At 44.9% G+C, this 15,713-nt stretch overlaps 1 protein-coding gene across 1 annotated transcript in view; it reads right to left on the reverse strand.

The window, feature by feature from the left end:
* LOC126335850 (odorant receptor 43a-like) overlaps positions 1–15,713 on the reverse strand; it is a 72,266-nt gene that overhangs the window by 19,863 nt on the left and 36,690 nt on the right. The window contains exons 3-4 of the mRNA XM_049999321.1: positions 10,269–10,870; positions 2,490–2,589 (exon numbers count right to left, since the gene is read on the reverse strand). Of these exons, the coding sequence (XP_049855278.1) occupies positions 2,490–2,589; positions 10,269–10,870 (702 nt within the window). The remainder of the gene's footprint in view (positions 1–2,489; positions 2,590–10,268; positions 10,871–15,713) is intronic.

Below are 15,713 nucleotides of genomic sequence, written 5' to 3' on the forward strand. Positions count from 1 at the left end.
CGATCACTCCTCATTAGAGATGTTGGATGTCTTGGGCATGGCAGACCGGTGAAGCGGGACAGGCGGTGAATTGTGACGGAACTGAAATCATACACTGATGCTGGGCAGAGTACAAGTGCGTCTGAACACACAGTGCCCCAAACACTTCTAACGATGGATCTCCGCAGCCGACGACCCGTGTCTATGCAAATGGTAACATCGTGACATCGGCAACTAGGACGGAAATGGTCAGGTGACCATCGGTACTGGACGTCGGCGCAGTGGCAGAGCGATACATGCTCCGATGTACCCCGGCACCTTCTTCGTCCTGCCAGTCGGAGGGCGCAATTACGTCGTCTTTTGTGTTTTAGATATTTATTTAGCCTTTAAAGGTTTAACTTAACAACAGAAAATAAACTCACTTGAAAAATAATTATATACAACACGTTCACATGACAGTCTTTTGTACGGAAATCTGTGAGGAATTGTCCACTGAGTTATTTCTTAAATCACATCTGTACTGCAGGGCGCAGACAATCTGGCGGCGACTCCATTACGTTTTTGGCAGCACGTACGTCCCTTCATGACGATAATCTTTCCCTACGGCAGTGGCATTTTTCAACAATATAATGTGCAATTCCACAAGGCCAGAAGTGTGATGGAGTGGTTCGAGGAGAACAGTGGCGATTTCCAGTTGATGTGCTGCCCCCAACTCATCAGATTTGAACACGATCGGAACACATCTGGGATGTGATTGAGAGTGGCGTCATAGCTCATCCCCCCCCCCCCCTCTCGCTCTCTGTCCCCTCCCGGGAATTTACGGGACTTAGGTGATTTGTGTGTGTTCAGGTGTGGTGACAACTCCTTCGAACGGGTTACCAAGGCCTCATTGCTTCCGCGCCAAGACGCGTCGCGTCTGTGGTCAGTACTAGAGGTGATTATAACGGCTTTTGGGTAGGTGGTCTTAAAGTTCTGGGTGATCAGTGAATTTATCACTATGGTAAACTCTCTAACGTATTTGAACCACTAAAATTACATATGTTTGCGATGTCTGATCACAATGTCGAGCATCGTCGTGTTACATGGGCGTTCCTCACTAGTACATCAACAAATCGAGTGCCTTCAATCACGGTTTGGTCAGAGTCGCGTCTAAACAGGACAGCTCTTTCCCTAGAGTCTGTCACGTCTCCTCATCGACGTATGCTACTGCAACCGACACGCCCATACACACAATTACAAAACCATGACTTACGTCACTTGACCACCTGGTGTCTATTCTCCTTCATGCAAAACGCTCCAATGCGATCAGTGTCCTCTTCCATGTGGTGACTAACATTTTAATATTTATTTCCGGTAGATGTACGGTTCTGTGCTACTTGACCACATATATAGTTTCCTGCCCTGACGATAGAAACGAGTCAGTTTCAGTCGCATTCGTTTTTGGTACAGCTGCTGTATCTCTGGTGTACAGTTGTTCAGTATAAGATAATCCCGGTACATTTTCTGTATACAGTGTGACTGCTACGAGTCATAGGACTACGTCAATATGATGGAAACAGTCTACCGATTTGGCTGTCGCTTTATAGATGTGCGTTTCCTATCTCAGTGATGGACCATAGAGGCACTTTACGTGACGTATTGGGCTGTAACAGACCATAGAATCTCTGCTATAAGTGTCCTGAAGTTCCAGTAGCTGACGAGAGTAATGCCGATGCAGTGAGGTATCAACCTACTAAGTAATCATCTGACGCCCTGTTCGTGTCTTAACAACATTATCAGACGTCAGTACAAGATTTTATACTTTCTTGGAATGTATGTCCATATTGTTTACAAAGTGAGACTTGAGAATTTTGTGTGCAGAGTACAGAAACACTCACATGGAGACGAGAGGAGGAAGTTGCATACATCTACATCTATGCTGATACTCTGCAAACGCCGGCCGCGGTGGTCTAGCGGTTCTATGCGCGCAGTCGGGAACCGCGCGACTGATACGGTCGCAGGTTCGAATCCCGCCTCGGGCATGGATGTGTGTGATGTCCTTAGGTTAGTTAGGTTCAAGTAGTTCTACGTTCTAGGGGACTGATGACCAGAGTAGTTAAGTCCCATAGTGCTCAGAGCCATTTGAACCATATGAACTCTGCAAACCACCGTGAAGGCCATGGCAGAGTGGACGCCCCATTGTACCAGTTACGAGTATTAGGCTTTTTTCCGTTCCATTCACTTACGGACCACGGGGAGAATATTTGTTTAAATGTCTCTGAGTGAGCTGTAATTTGTCTGATCTTGTCCTCACAATCCCTATGGGAGTAATATGTAGGGGGTTGTAGCAAATTTCTAGAGTAATTTTTCGAAACCGGTTACTGATACTGTGTTAATAGATTCTATCGGGATAGTTTAGATCTTTCTTTAAGAGTCTGCTAGTAAGTTCTTTCAACAGGCAGACGACAAGAAACACGGAAGGAAAAGATGTTGATAGTACGAAATGAGTGTGTTTCGTGTATTACTCTTACGTATGATTCCAGGAAGAGGGTGACGCATGCAGCCATGACGCTCAGCATGAACTGAGTTAAGGCGATTGGGTGCATCACGCTGTCCAGGAACGACACCAGCCTGCAACAGAAGAACAAGACGTTCAATGCACAGTCGTATCGCTTTGTAATTCAAGACTGGACCTTTCGGCACACTTTAGATAATTTATATAGAAGGTTTTTGGGTGTAAAATCACGCTATTCTACAAAATATTCGAACATTACTGCCCCTAACACAAGTAGCCACAATTTGGATACTAATCTTGATTAATAACCCACTGCTATGTGTATGTTAATTATCTCGCCGTGACCATAATACAATAATACTGAACTAAACTCTTTCGAAACATGTCTAGGAAGACCCTAAATGTACTGACCGAACGCCGTGTCATCCTTAGCCGTCAAAAGTCACTGGATATGGATATGGAAGAGCGTGTGGACAACATACCACTCTCCCAGCCGGTGTCTGTTTCCATGACCGGATCCACTGCATCTCAGCAAGTAGCCCCTCAATTTCCCTCACAACACCTAATTCCACCCTGCTTGCCAACAGCGTTCCGCGGACCGGACAGTCACTCGTTCAAGTGTTAGCCCAAACCGACAGCCCTAAACCTAGATTATCTGAGCCGGTGTTGCCATTGCGGCATATAACAACAGCGATGTAAAACGCATCTGCTGAATGAATGACGAGGTTGAGAAGAATATCAACATCTCTCACTTTCCACTGGTGTTTCCCCCCTACTTCTTCCAGTGTAGATTCTACACCTAACATCCGTCATAATCTATTGAAAATATTTTATTTTTCACATTTCATTTTTTACAAAGCCTATCAATGATCAGTTAGCTTTTCATGGATGCTGCACCAAATTTCCGACTTGTTTTTGTTTTTCTTAAGTTTTACTATACATTTCTGTTCTCGTTTATTCTTTTAAACACTTTTCCATATCCTGATTCACCTGCCCACTTCCATAGCTCCACATTTCCAATTCTTTCATACCTTCTCTATTTTTCTGACCACCGCTCTCTCATACGCTTTGTCGAGAATACACGAGTTAATGTACTTGCGGTAAAATAAGAGCAAAAGATTACCCAGCATAGGTCCATTTTAATAAAATCTTTCTGAGTCTGTGACTGCAGAATATGTGATACAATATCCAACATTTCAGCTGTAATTTCTGACAGACTCTATTAGAGTGCCTTTTGAAAGTAGCCTGCAATTGCAACTGAAACGTTGATACTCGCAACCTACAGGAATTTAATTGAAACTTTCTGTTCTCAAGTTTCTTCCATTCTGAACTCTACTCACAAGCCAAATTTAATCTCGCGATTGTTCCTTGGTAATAAGGCAAAGAGAGATGATGTGTACAGGCACCGGACAAGTACTATACAGTTTCCTTCATGAAAATGAACCTTATTAGGGGTCAGTCAACAATATGCGTATTTCAGGGAAGCGCAGTAAATGCGAAAGTAGTCACTGGATTTCACCTGAGAAACAAATCCATCAAGCACATTTCAGTTCAAAATGGCTGAAAAGGCTCTGAGTACTGTGGGACTTAACTTCTGAGGTCATCAGTCCCCTAGAACTTAGAACTGCTTAAACCTAACTAAGAACATCACACATATCCATGCCCAAGGCAGGATTCGAACCTGGAACCGCAGCGGTCACGCAGTTTCTGACTGTAGCGCCTAGAACCGCTTGGGCACACCGGCCGGCTCACATTTCAGTGACATACTTCAGTTAATAATTCCACACTGAGTGACCGTGATCGACACACAAAACTATTCACTGATGTTTTCTTTCGTCTTAGTCTGCAGGAGACAAGAAATCCTCAGTTGCTGATGACTCCGACATGTAGGGAACGATACGTCAATGAATAGTTTTATACCACATCTGATCAATAGTATTCCGATTCGCACATGTAATACGGAATTGACCACAAGGTGTCACGAGAGGCTGACCAGCCAATATAAAATGAGATGGAGGGTACTGCCAGAGAAAAGCAGTAACAGCAGAACGGGTGGTGGGTGACTTCGAACGTGGACTAGTCACCAAATGTCATGTGAGGAATAAATCGACCAGCGACAATTGAACCCTTCTGAAGCTCACCAGGATGAACGTTTGTGATATCACAATCCCAGCTATACCAAGACGAACACGAACAGCTGCTAGCATGAGTTTCTTAGAAGTAGATACCTTAGGGGTTGCGAAGCAACTCAAATCGCTTGATACGTGCAAGTCTTCAGGTCCATATTGTATACCAATTAGGTTCCTTTCAGATTACGCTGATACAATAGTTCCATACTTAGCAATCATATACAACCGCTCGCCCACTGATAGATCTGTACCTATAGACTGGAAAATTGCGCAGGTCGCACCAGTGTTTAAGAAGGGTAGTAGGAGTAATCCATCGAACTACAGACCTATATCATTAACGTCGGTTTGCAGTAGGGGTTTGGAGCATATAGTGTATTCAAACATTATGAATCACTTCGAAGAGAACGATCTATTGATACGTAATCAGCATGGTTTCAGAAAACATCGTCCTTGTGCAACGCAGCTACCTCTTTATTCGCACGAAGTAATTGCCGCTATCGACAGGGGATCACAGGTTGATTCAGTATGTCTGGATTTCCGGAAACCTTTTGACACCGTTCCTCACAAGCGACTTCTAATCAAGCTATGGGCCTACGGGGTATCGTCTGAGTTGTGCGACTGGATTCGTGATTTACTGTCAGGAAGGTCGCAGTTCGTAGTAATAGACGGCAAATCATGGAGTAAAACTGAAGTGATATCAGGTGTTCCCCAGGGAAGCGTCCTGGGACCTCTTCTGTTCCTGATCTATATAAATGACCTGCGTGACAGTCTGAGCAGTTCTCTTAGGTTGTTCGCAGAAGATGCCGTAATTTACCGTCTAGTAAGATCATCCGAAGACCAGTATCAGTTGCAAAGCGATTTAGAAAAGATTGCTTTATGGTGTGGCAGGTGGCAGTTGACGCTAAATAACGAGAAGTGTGAGGTGATCCACATGAGTTCCAAAAGAAATCCGTTGGAATTCGATTACTCGATAAATAGTACAATTCTCAAGGCTGTCAATTCAACTAAGTACCTGGGTGTTAAAATTACGAACAAGTTCAGTGGGAAAGACCACGTAGATAATATTGTGGGGAAGGCGAGCGAAAGGTAGCGTTTCATTGGCAGGACACTTAGAAGATGCATGAAGTCAACTAAAGAGACAGCGTACACTACACTCGTTCGTCCTCTGTTAGAATATTGCTGCGCGGTGTGGGATCCTTACGAGGTGGGACTGAGGGAGGACATCTAAAGGGTGCAGAAAAGGGCAGCTCGTTTTGTATTATCACATAATAGAGGAGAGAGAGTGGCAGATATGATACGCGAGTTGGGATGGAAGTCATTAAAGCAAAGACGTTTTTCGTCGCGGCGAGATCTATTTACGAAATTTCAGTCACCAACTTTCTCTTCCGAATGCGAAAATATTTTGTTGAGCCCAACCTACATAGGTAGGAATGATCATGAAAATAAAATCAGAGAACAGAAAGGTTTAGGTGTTCGTTTTTCCCACGCGCTGTTCAGGAGTGGAATGGCAGAGAGATAGTATGATTGTGGTTCGATGAACCCTCTGCCAAGCACTTAAATGTGAATTGCAGAGTAGTCATGTAGAAGTAGATGTAGTATCCTCCCGACTCGTCTAACATAGGGTGCCTAGGAAGCTATTTTCTAGGATCGATAGACACCAATTCAAGCAAATCATATTAATGGAGTTTATTACAGTAGGTTAAATTGACAAGACTTAACATTGCGTATCCACATACGTGTATCGCAAGCAAATGGCGACAGCAAGGAATCAGTGCCCTTCGGTATATACAATTTCAATGCAAGCAGATCTATACAGTTCACATGTCACTGCTGTGGCGTTTGTACGACGGCTGGTCTATCACTCGCGTCGGCCAGGTGTAGCGTAGCTTGTGTTCTGTCGGCCTGGACGCCGCTCGTGCCGTGGTGTCGTCCTAGTCAGCGTACTGCTGGCTGACGTCGTCCCACGGGCCTCTCTGCTCTTCCGTTGTTAATCCTCGTGCCGGCGCTTGTCGATACGCCGGAACACATTCTTCCTGTTTTTGTGCTTCATCTGTGTTCACTTTTGGATGGGCTATCCAATGGGCCATCTTACCACCAACTCTGATAGGAGTGCGATGGGGAGTTTACCTTGTGAGAATCATAAGGACCTAGAGGTCACCACCGTCGATTGTGAGATTGTAGGATTTATTCATACTTCCTAAATCTCTTGATCTTATGGTGAGTCAGATTTATCTGTGCTGTAGGTCCACACTGCGTAAGTCAAAATACACGAAAAGCTGTATCACTGTTTTCTCACACCATTGACTTAAATGTAGTATCGATGGCGGTGTGCTTTACATCCGTATGGAACTTAGAGCCTGATCTGCACTCTAATCAAGTGACCATCTTGGTAGATATTACTACTTGCGTTTAATCATCTCCACAAACGGCGCTTTGTATTTGGAGTTGGTTATTTACTGGGCGGGAACTGGTTTTCATGTGCGATGTAAACATGAACTACGCCGTATCTATTTTAGATGCTAACAGGAAAGTGAAGCTGTGAGGACGGGTCGCGAGTAGCGCTAGCGTTGCTCAGTCGCGAAAGGCAAAGGTCCTGAGTTCGAGTCTCGGAACACAGGTTTAATCTGCCAAGAAGTTCCATATCAAAGCACATTACGTTGCAGAGAGAAAATCTCATGCCAGGTACAGAAAAGTAAATCACCGGAGAAATCAGCCGCAAAGGGACTAGGGAATCCGAGAGCAGATCCTTTGATTGAGGGAGTGACGAAATCAAATAAGCGTTCCTACAAGCGAACATTTAACAAGGAAGTGTACAGTTAGCACAAGCTGTTGTCTGGATACAGCGTAAGAATATCTTATTTTCAGCCTAGAAGCATATTCGTGAACTAATACATCTCTTAGGGATCTTGTACGCTTGTCCGAAGAAATGGAAAAGGACGAAAATTCCCACTTACAAAAAAATGCGAAATGGTGAGTTGCGAAAACTCACACATTTTTTCGTTATTGCCATAAACTGTACTTAATTATATACAAAAGAACAAAATTCCACCGCCGGCCGCGGTGGTCTCGCGGTTCTAGGGGCGCAGTCCGGAACCGTGCGACTGCTACGGTCGCAGGTTCGAATCCTGCCTCGGGCATGGATGTGTGTGATGTCCTTAGGTTAGTTAGGTTTAAGTAGTTCTAAGTTCTAGGAGACTAATGACCACAGCAGTTGAGTCCCATAGTGCTCAGAGCCATTTTCACCAAAATTCCACAAAAACAATTCTTCTGTTGTCAGATAAGTTTTACTTTATTATTATTATTATTAATTTTGTTATTATTATTGGCAGTGGCTGTAGTTGTATAAATTTGTTGATAAGCCTAATTTTTATACATCAGATGCTATTAACTTCACACTTTCAGATTTACCTGAATTTAAAAATTTGTGAACGTCCTGAATGTATACTCAAATGAATACTGACGAGCCATCACTGGGCAAAATGATCGAGGGACTCCTCATAAGCTACACATTTCTGTAGTCAGATGGCCTAAAACCTGACGGCACTGGACAGTGGATAACTGGAAACGAGTGATTTGTTGCAGTGAAAGTTTTGGGTTCGGCAGATTACCTGAAGAAAGTTCCTTGTCATCATTTGTAATACCAACAGTGAAGTACAGGTGAGGTAGTGTTCAGTGAATGAATGTTTTTCGTAGTTCGTCTGAGATCACATTTTTCGCCGCAATCAACGATAAACGCGGAAAAATATGAATACTTTTTGCAGGAGTGTGTACTGCGTACGGGAGAGAAAAAGTTCGAAGACGATGATCGTTTGCGTATCAAAGCACTGCGTCAAAAAGCAGCGTTTGTTAGGCGCTGGTATGTGCAATAGCATTCCTGAAATTGCCTGACTTGCTCATAGCTGACACCTAAACCCAATGGAACCCGTTTGAGACGACTTAGAAATCGGCTTTGTCTTACACCCCAGCGTCCTCTAATATTCTCTGATTCTGACTTTCTGCAAGAATCGGCTGCCACTTCTCTACGGGAATCAGAATGTCATTGAAATGTCCCCAGCAGAGTTCATACATTACTGGCCGTTAAAATTGCGATACCACGAAGATGACGTGCTACAGACGCGACAGTCAACCGAAAGGAAGAAGATGCTGTGATATGCACATGATTAGGTTTTCAGAGCATTCTCACAAGGTTGGCGCCGGTTGCGACACCTACAACTTGCTGACATGAGGAAAGATTCCAACCGATTTCTCATACACAAACAGCAGTTGACTGGCGTTACCTGGTGAAACGTTTTTGTGATGCTTCGTGTAAGGAGGAGAAATGCGTACCATCACGTTTCCGACTTTGATAAAGGTCGGATTGAAAGCTATCACGATTGCGGTTTATCGTATCGCGACACTACTGCTCACGTTGGTCGAGATCCAATGACTCTTAGCAGAACAAGGAATCGGTGCGTTCAGGAGGGTAATACGGAACGCCGTGCTGGATCGCAACGGCCTCGTATCCGCATGGCTCTAACGGATCATGCAGCCTTGTCTCGATCCCTGAGTCAACAGATGGGGAAGTTTGCAATACAAAAACCATCTGACCAACAGTTCGACGACGTTTGCAGCAGCATGGACTATCACCTCGGAGACCACGGCTTCGGTTACTCTTGCAGCTGCATCAAAGACAGGATCGCCTGCGATGGTGTACTCAACGACGAACCTGGGTGCACGAATAGCTAAACGTCATTTTTTCGGATAAATACAGGTTCTGTTTACAGCATCCTGATGGTCGCATCCGTGTTTGGCGACATCGTGATGAACGCACATTGTATTCGTCATCGCCATACTGGCGTATCACCCGGCGTGATGGTATGGAGTGCCATTGGTTACACGTCTCGGTCTCGGTCTCCTTTGAACTGTGGACGTTACATTTCAGATGTGTTACGACCCGTGGCTCTACCCTTCATTCTATCCCTGCGAAACCTTACATTTCAGCAGGATAATACACGACCGCACGTTGCAGGTCCTGTACGAGCCTTTCTGGATACAGAAAATGTTCGACTGCTGTCCTGGCCAGCACATTCTCCAGATCTCTCACCAATTGAAAACGTCTAGGCAATGGTGGCCGAACAACTGGCTCGTCACAATACGCCAATCACTACTCTTGATGAACTGTGGCATTGTGTTGAAGCTGTATGGTCAGCTGTACCTGTACACGCCATCCAAGCTCTGTTTGACTCAATGCCCATACGTATCAAGGCCGTTATTACGGCGAGAGGTGGTTATTGTGGGTACTGATTACTCAGGATCTACGCACCCAAATTGCGTGAAAATGTAGTCACATGTCAGTACTAGTATAATATATTTGTCCAATGAATACCCATTTATCATCTGCATTTCTTCTTGGTGTAGCAATTTTAATGGCCCGTAGTGTATAATCCTCTCCTTCTGGCTCTCTGGAAGAAAGGGCTGCCATTTATCTACGGTCATTGGAATGTCATTGACATGTACCCAGCAGAGTTCATGTCATCATAAAGACGAAGAGTGGACACAGAGCATATATCGACCACGGCCTTTCAGCGCAGAAGGGGCTGGCTACACAGTGGGAAAACTGTTTACCGTGCCAAGCTCATACACAAAGAAATTTATTTGTACTACGTAGAAGCTACGCTCATACATACCGGATAATATCTTCATGAGTATCAATACAAAGACAAAGTTCCTTGTACATTACTTCATGCCTGTCCGTTACTGTTTTGTCTGGAAACTGCTTTTCTTTCTGGAGTGGTCCATCTCCAGCTGTAGGAGCGTACAGCTGCTTGATGCGCAAGTTCAAGACCATAAGCTGCTCGGTGACGAGTATCATTACGACAGCAAAGAAACAGTCGAAGGCGAAACTGATGAAGACGTATATGACGGACGACGCGCTCTGGACGGCGTACGAGAGCTCGTAGAAGAGCGGCATGCTCTGCGGCTCCCAGGGGATGTGGTTGAACGGCAGCTGGCGCTCGCCGGGGTGCGCCACCAGCGGCATGAACATCCAGATGAGGCACAGCACCGTGAGGTAGGCGAAGGCGGCCCGCGTGACTCGGCGCGCCGTGCCGCGGCAGCCGACCGCCACCGCCAGCATGCCGGCGTCGGCGTCGCAGTAGACGCCCTGCGAGCGCGCCAACCGGTCGACGCGTCGCACCAGCAGGCAGTAGCGCTCCTCGTGCAGCATCAGGTGGCACGCCTTAGCCACGCCGGCGCCTATGGTGAACGCGTTCAGCAGCGAGTAGGTGACCTTGTAACACAAAACGTTATGTAGTTGTTACATTCAAAATGTTTCATCTTTTTGCTCGCCAGTAATAATACCATTGTCATGATTCGTCTATTTATGGACGAAAGTAACTTGAGCATGATTCATCACTGCCAATAATATAGCTCAATGAAACTAGGAATATGCACACAAAGAACAGTCACAAATACAATACAAAAGATGTTGTTGTTGTTGTGGTCTTCAGTCCTGAGACTGGTTTGATGCAGCTCTCCATGCTACTCTATCCTGTGCAAGCTTCTTCATTTCCCAGTACTTACTGAAACCTACATCCTTCCGAATCTGCTTAGTGTATTCATCTCTTGGTCTCCCTCTACGATTTTTACCCACCACGCTGCCCTCCAGTACTAAATTGGTGAGCCCTTGGTGCCTCAGAACATGTCCTACCAACCGATCCCTTCTTTTTGTCAAGTTGTGCCACAAACCCCTCTTCTCCCCAATTCTATTCAGTACCTCCTCATTAGTTTTGTGATCTACCCATCTAATCTTCAGCATTCTTCTGTAGCTCCACATTTCGAAAGCTTCTATTCTCTTCTCGTCCAAACTATCTATCGTCCATGTTTCACTTCCATACATGGCTACACTCCATACAAATACTTTTAGAAACGACTTCCTGACACTTAAACCTATACTCGATGTTAACAAATTTCTCTTCTTCAGAAACGCTTTCCCTGCCACTGCCAGTCTACATTTTATATCCTCTCTACTTCGACCATCATCAGTTATTTTACTCCCCAAACAGCAAAACTCATGTACTACTTTAAGTGTCTCATTTCCTAATCTAATTTCCTCAGCATCATCTGACTTAATTCGACTACATTCCATTATCCTCGTTTTGCTTTTGTTGATGTTCATCTTATATCCTTCTTTCAAGAGACTGTCTATTCCGTGCAACTGCTCTTCCAAGTCCTTTGCTGTCTCTGACAAGATTACAATGACGTCGGCGAACCACAAAGTTTTAATTTCTTCTCTGTCGATTTTGATACCTACTCCGACTTTTTCTTTTGTTTCCTTTACTGCTTGCTCAATATACAGATTGAATAACATCGGGGAAAGGCTACAACCCTGTCTGACTCCCTTCCCAACCACTGCTTCCCTTTCATGTCCCTCGACTCTTATAACTGCCTTCTGGTTTCTGTACAAATTGTAAATAGCCTTTCGCTCTTTGTATTTTACCCCTGCCACCTTCAGAATTTGAATGACAGTATTCCAGTTAACATTGTCAAAAGCTTTCTCTAAGTCTGCAAATCGTAGAAACGCAGGTTTGCCTTTCCTTAATCTTCCTTCTAAGATAAGTCGTAAGGTCTGTATTGCCCCACCTGTTCCAACATTTCTATGGAATCCAAACTGATCTTCCCCGAGATCGGCTTCTACCGGTTTTTCCATTCGTCTGTAAACAATTCGCGTTAGTATTTTGCAGCTGTGACTTATTAAACCGATAGTTCGGTAATTTTCACATGTGTGAGCACCTGCTTTCCTTCGGATTGTAATTATTATATTCTTCTTGAAGTCTGATGGTATGTCGCCTGTCTCATACATCTTGCTCATCAGATGGTAGAGTTTTGCCATGACTGGCTCTCCCAAGGCCGTGAAAGATAACTGAAAGAAATTCGCAATGAGGAGAACAAAAATGAGTAATTTTTGAGAACATTTCTCGTGGAGTACAGCAGTTTTTCTTAGTAGTTTGAAATGCACGTAAGTAGTCTCGACCGCAAGAAACATTTATACAAGGGGTTACCGGTTTCGGTGAATTACTGACCATCTTCAGATGTCATACAATGAAGGTGGTGATTGGAGCAGGTGTTATGAACTCTACGAACACCAACTGGTCAGCAGAGTGAAACCGGTAATCACAAAAATAAATCTTTCTTACGGTCGAGACTGCTTACTTCACTTTAAAGATCACTTTTATTGAAAGGTAATAGTTATACTGAAATCACCGAAATGTGCAGTGGTCCCCTGGACATTACAAATGGCAGAAATGTTTCGTAATAGGATGTGTGATCCCAAGAAAGGGCAATGCTTGCTCTATAACGTGCTCTCATGTTAGCCAAAAGGTTCTTAAGGAATTGTTAAAGTAGGGAGGTGGGGCGGTCCTGTCCTCTGTCAGTGCTGTTGACAACTGCTAGATGGTCGTCTGTGCGTGTGGACAAGCTCAGAGTCATCACCCCAATGCAACTCACGTACGATCAGTGGAAATTAACAAGGGGGAACGGGCAGGCAAGATCCTTCACCGAATATCGTCTCGTTGCAGGAGCTCCTCCACCTGCGCTACGCGATGCGGTCGCGCATCGTCGTCCATAAAAATTTTAGGTGTTGAGACTTCCACCACCCGTGTTTTAAAACACCTCTGACATTTAACCTTAACTGCGATCCTTCTGCTGTCTTGACCACCGCCAGAATTGGACCTAACCTCTTCTAGCAGGTTTATTATGAATATTAAGTGAAGGGAGACAACAGGGGAATTCTACAGACCAGAAGTCGGACAAAAAATGGAAATGAGCGTTTGACGTTATTGGCCGGGAGGCCCCTTACGGGGCAGGTCCGGCGGCCTTTGTGCAGGTCTTATTACATTCGACGCCACATTGGGTGACCTGCGCAGCGGATGGGTATGAAATGATGATGAAGACAACACAACATACAGTCCTGAGCGGAGAAAATCCCCGACCCAGCCGGGAATTGAACCCGGGCACCTTAGGACATCAGTCCGTCATGCTGACTATTCAGCTATTGAGGCGGACAGAAGTCGGACAGATACGTTAGAAATCTTGCAGATATTACCAAAAACACCCACATGGAAATGTGAAATAGTATCAACTGACATATCGCATACTACACATACAGGAATAGCGCGAACCTGATACAGAAAGCGTCTTGCTCCACGGCAAGACAAAGGGAATAACTTGCAACATAAGCAAGCGTCCTGTTAACTCCCTAGCCTTTGATCAGAGAGAGAGTGTGTGTGCCCTGGAAGACAAATTGTAATGATTATTATTATTCACAAAAAAAGAATAAACTGAAGCTCGAAATGGTTCAAATGGCTCTAAGCACTATGGGACTTAACATCTGAGGTCATCAGTCCCCTAGACGTAGAACTACTTAAACCTAACTAACCTAAGGACATCACACACAGCCATACGCGAGGCAGGATTCGAACCTGAGACCGGAGCAACAGCGCAGTTCATGACTGAAGCGCCTAGAACAGCCTGGACACAGCGTAAAATGAAGGCCAATCAGGGTCAGTACTTAGTACATAGTACTATAGAGCAAACGTGGCTAGCTTTCTCGTATCTACGGAATGGAGTACAAATTATGATGGTTTAATAGGAACAGCAGACAAGGTCATACAAATACAAATGGTGGCAGTTTCTGTGCTACTAAATTCCACGAACTGCTCCAACTAACTACTGGAAGCAGCTGAGGATGGGAGGCCCTCTCACGTCACTACGCTGGGTAGCCGCACGGTCTGAGGCGTCTTATCCAGGTCGGCAAAACTCCCCCCGTCGGAGTTTCGAGTCGTCCTTCGGGCATTGGTGTGTGTGTTGTCCTTAGTGTAAGTTAGTTTAAGTTAGATTAAGTAGTGCGTAAGCTTAGGGACCGGCGACCTCAGCAGTTTGGTCCCATAAAACCACACCACAAATTTCCTTTTTCTCCCCTGTCATTGTTACAGAGTGTATCGCAGCAGAATGGTCCACCAGGAGAAAGGGGGGTCCGCGGCCAACTTAACCAGAGTGACGGTTAAGTTTTCTTCTGGCCTACAAGGCCTGGTCTCACGGTGCTGAAGTTCGGTTGCCTGGAGTGGCGGCAACTCGCCGAAAGGGGATGGACAGACTAGTGACCCTCCGACAAGAAGAATCCGTGGTCTGGAATTCAAAATAACGCCTTGAATAGGCTTTTTGAGTGTTCGCCATATTGTAGCCAGAATACCGTTCCGCTCCGAAGTGACAACAGTCCCCTGACTGCCGGTGAAAATTAGCTTGACACGGTTTTAGGGACGTCTTTTTGAATGCTAATCGGATCTCCCTTTGTGATGTATCAGATGGTTTGTAAATTTGCATGTAACTGAAATTTACTGACAGGAAAGTAAAAGGTATTACGACACCCAGTCTGTCAGAAAACTGGAGAGGACGGAAGTCGTTCCTACCGCACACCATATGGCAAGAAACAGAAAAATCTTTGCTTTACAAAATGAAGTCAGGGCCGAGTTAAATCCAGAAAAGAAGCATGTGGGGATGGAGTACAGTATCACAATAACTTTGGCCGATGAGTGTACCGTGTTCAAAGATTTGTAGGTCAGTAAGTCCAAGTAACATTATGTCTACACACACTGTTACACATGGAACAACAAAACGGTCACGTCCGACAATATTACTGGATCCATTACGTCTTCCTATCTCTCGCTGTATGAGGGTATGTCCATCATTGTCGAGCTGATCGTTTTGTTAGTTCTGGTGTTGTAATGTTGTGAGGATTAATGTATTGTATCAAATCCATCAGTCCTGACGCCCTATTCAGTCAGCTATTGCAGTCCCACTGAAAGAATACCCGCACCTGTAGAGTAACTCCACCAACCAATTGGCTGAAACCTAACTGACTCTCTGCCATCGCCAGTCCCTTATCTCCTGGATTCCTACTCACCATCGTTGACGCAACCTCTCCATGCCACAATATCCCTCATGTCCATAGTATTTCCGCTATCGAAAGATACCTCTCCTAGCATCCTTCAGACTCTAAACCCACTACCTCGTTACTTAGTCACCTTACCAAAACACCTGACAGACAACTATTTTTCCTTTGCAAGGAGAGCTTA

This window comes from Schistocerca gregaria, chromosome 2 (genome assembly GCF_023897955.1).
Source record: "Schistocerca gregaria isolate iqSchGreg1 chromosome 2, iqSchGreg1.2, whole genome shotgun sequence".
Classification (NCBI taxonomy): Eukaryota; Metazoa; Arthropoda; class Insecta; order Orthoptera; family Acrididae; genus Schistocerca; species Schistocerca gregaria.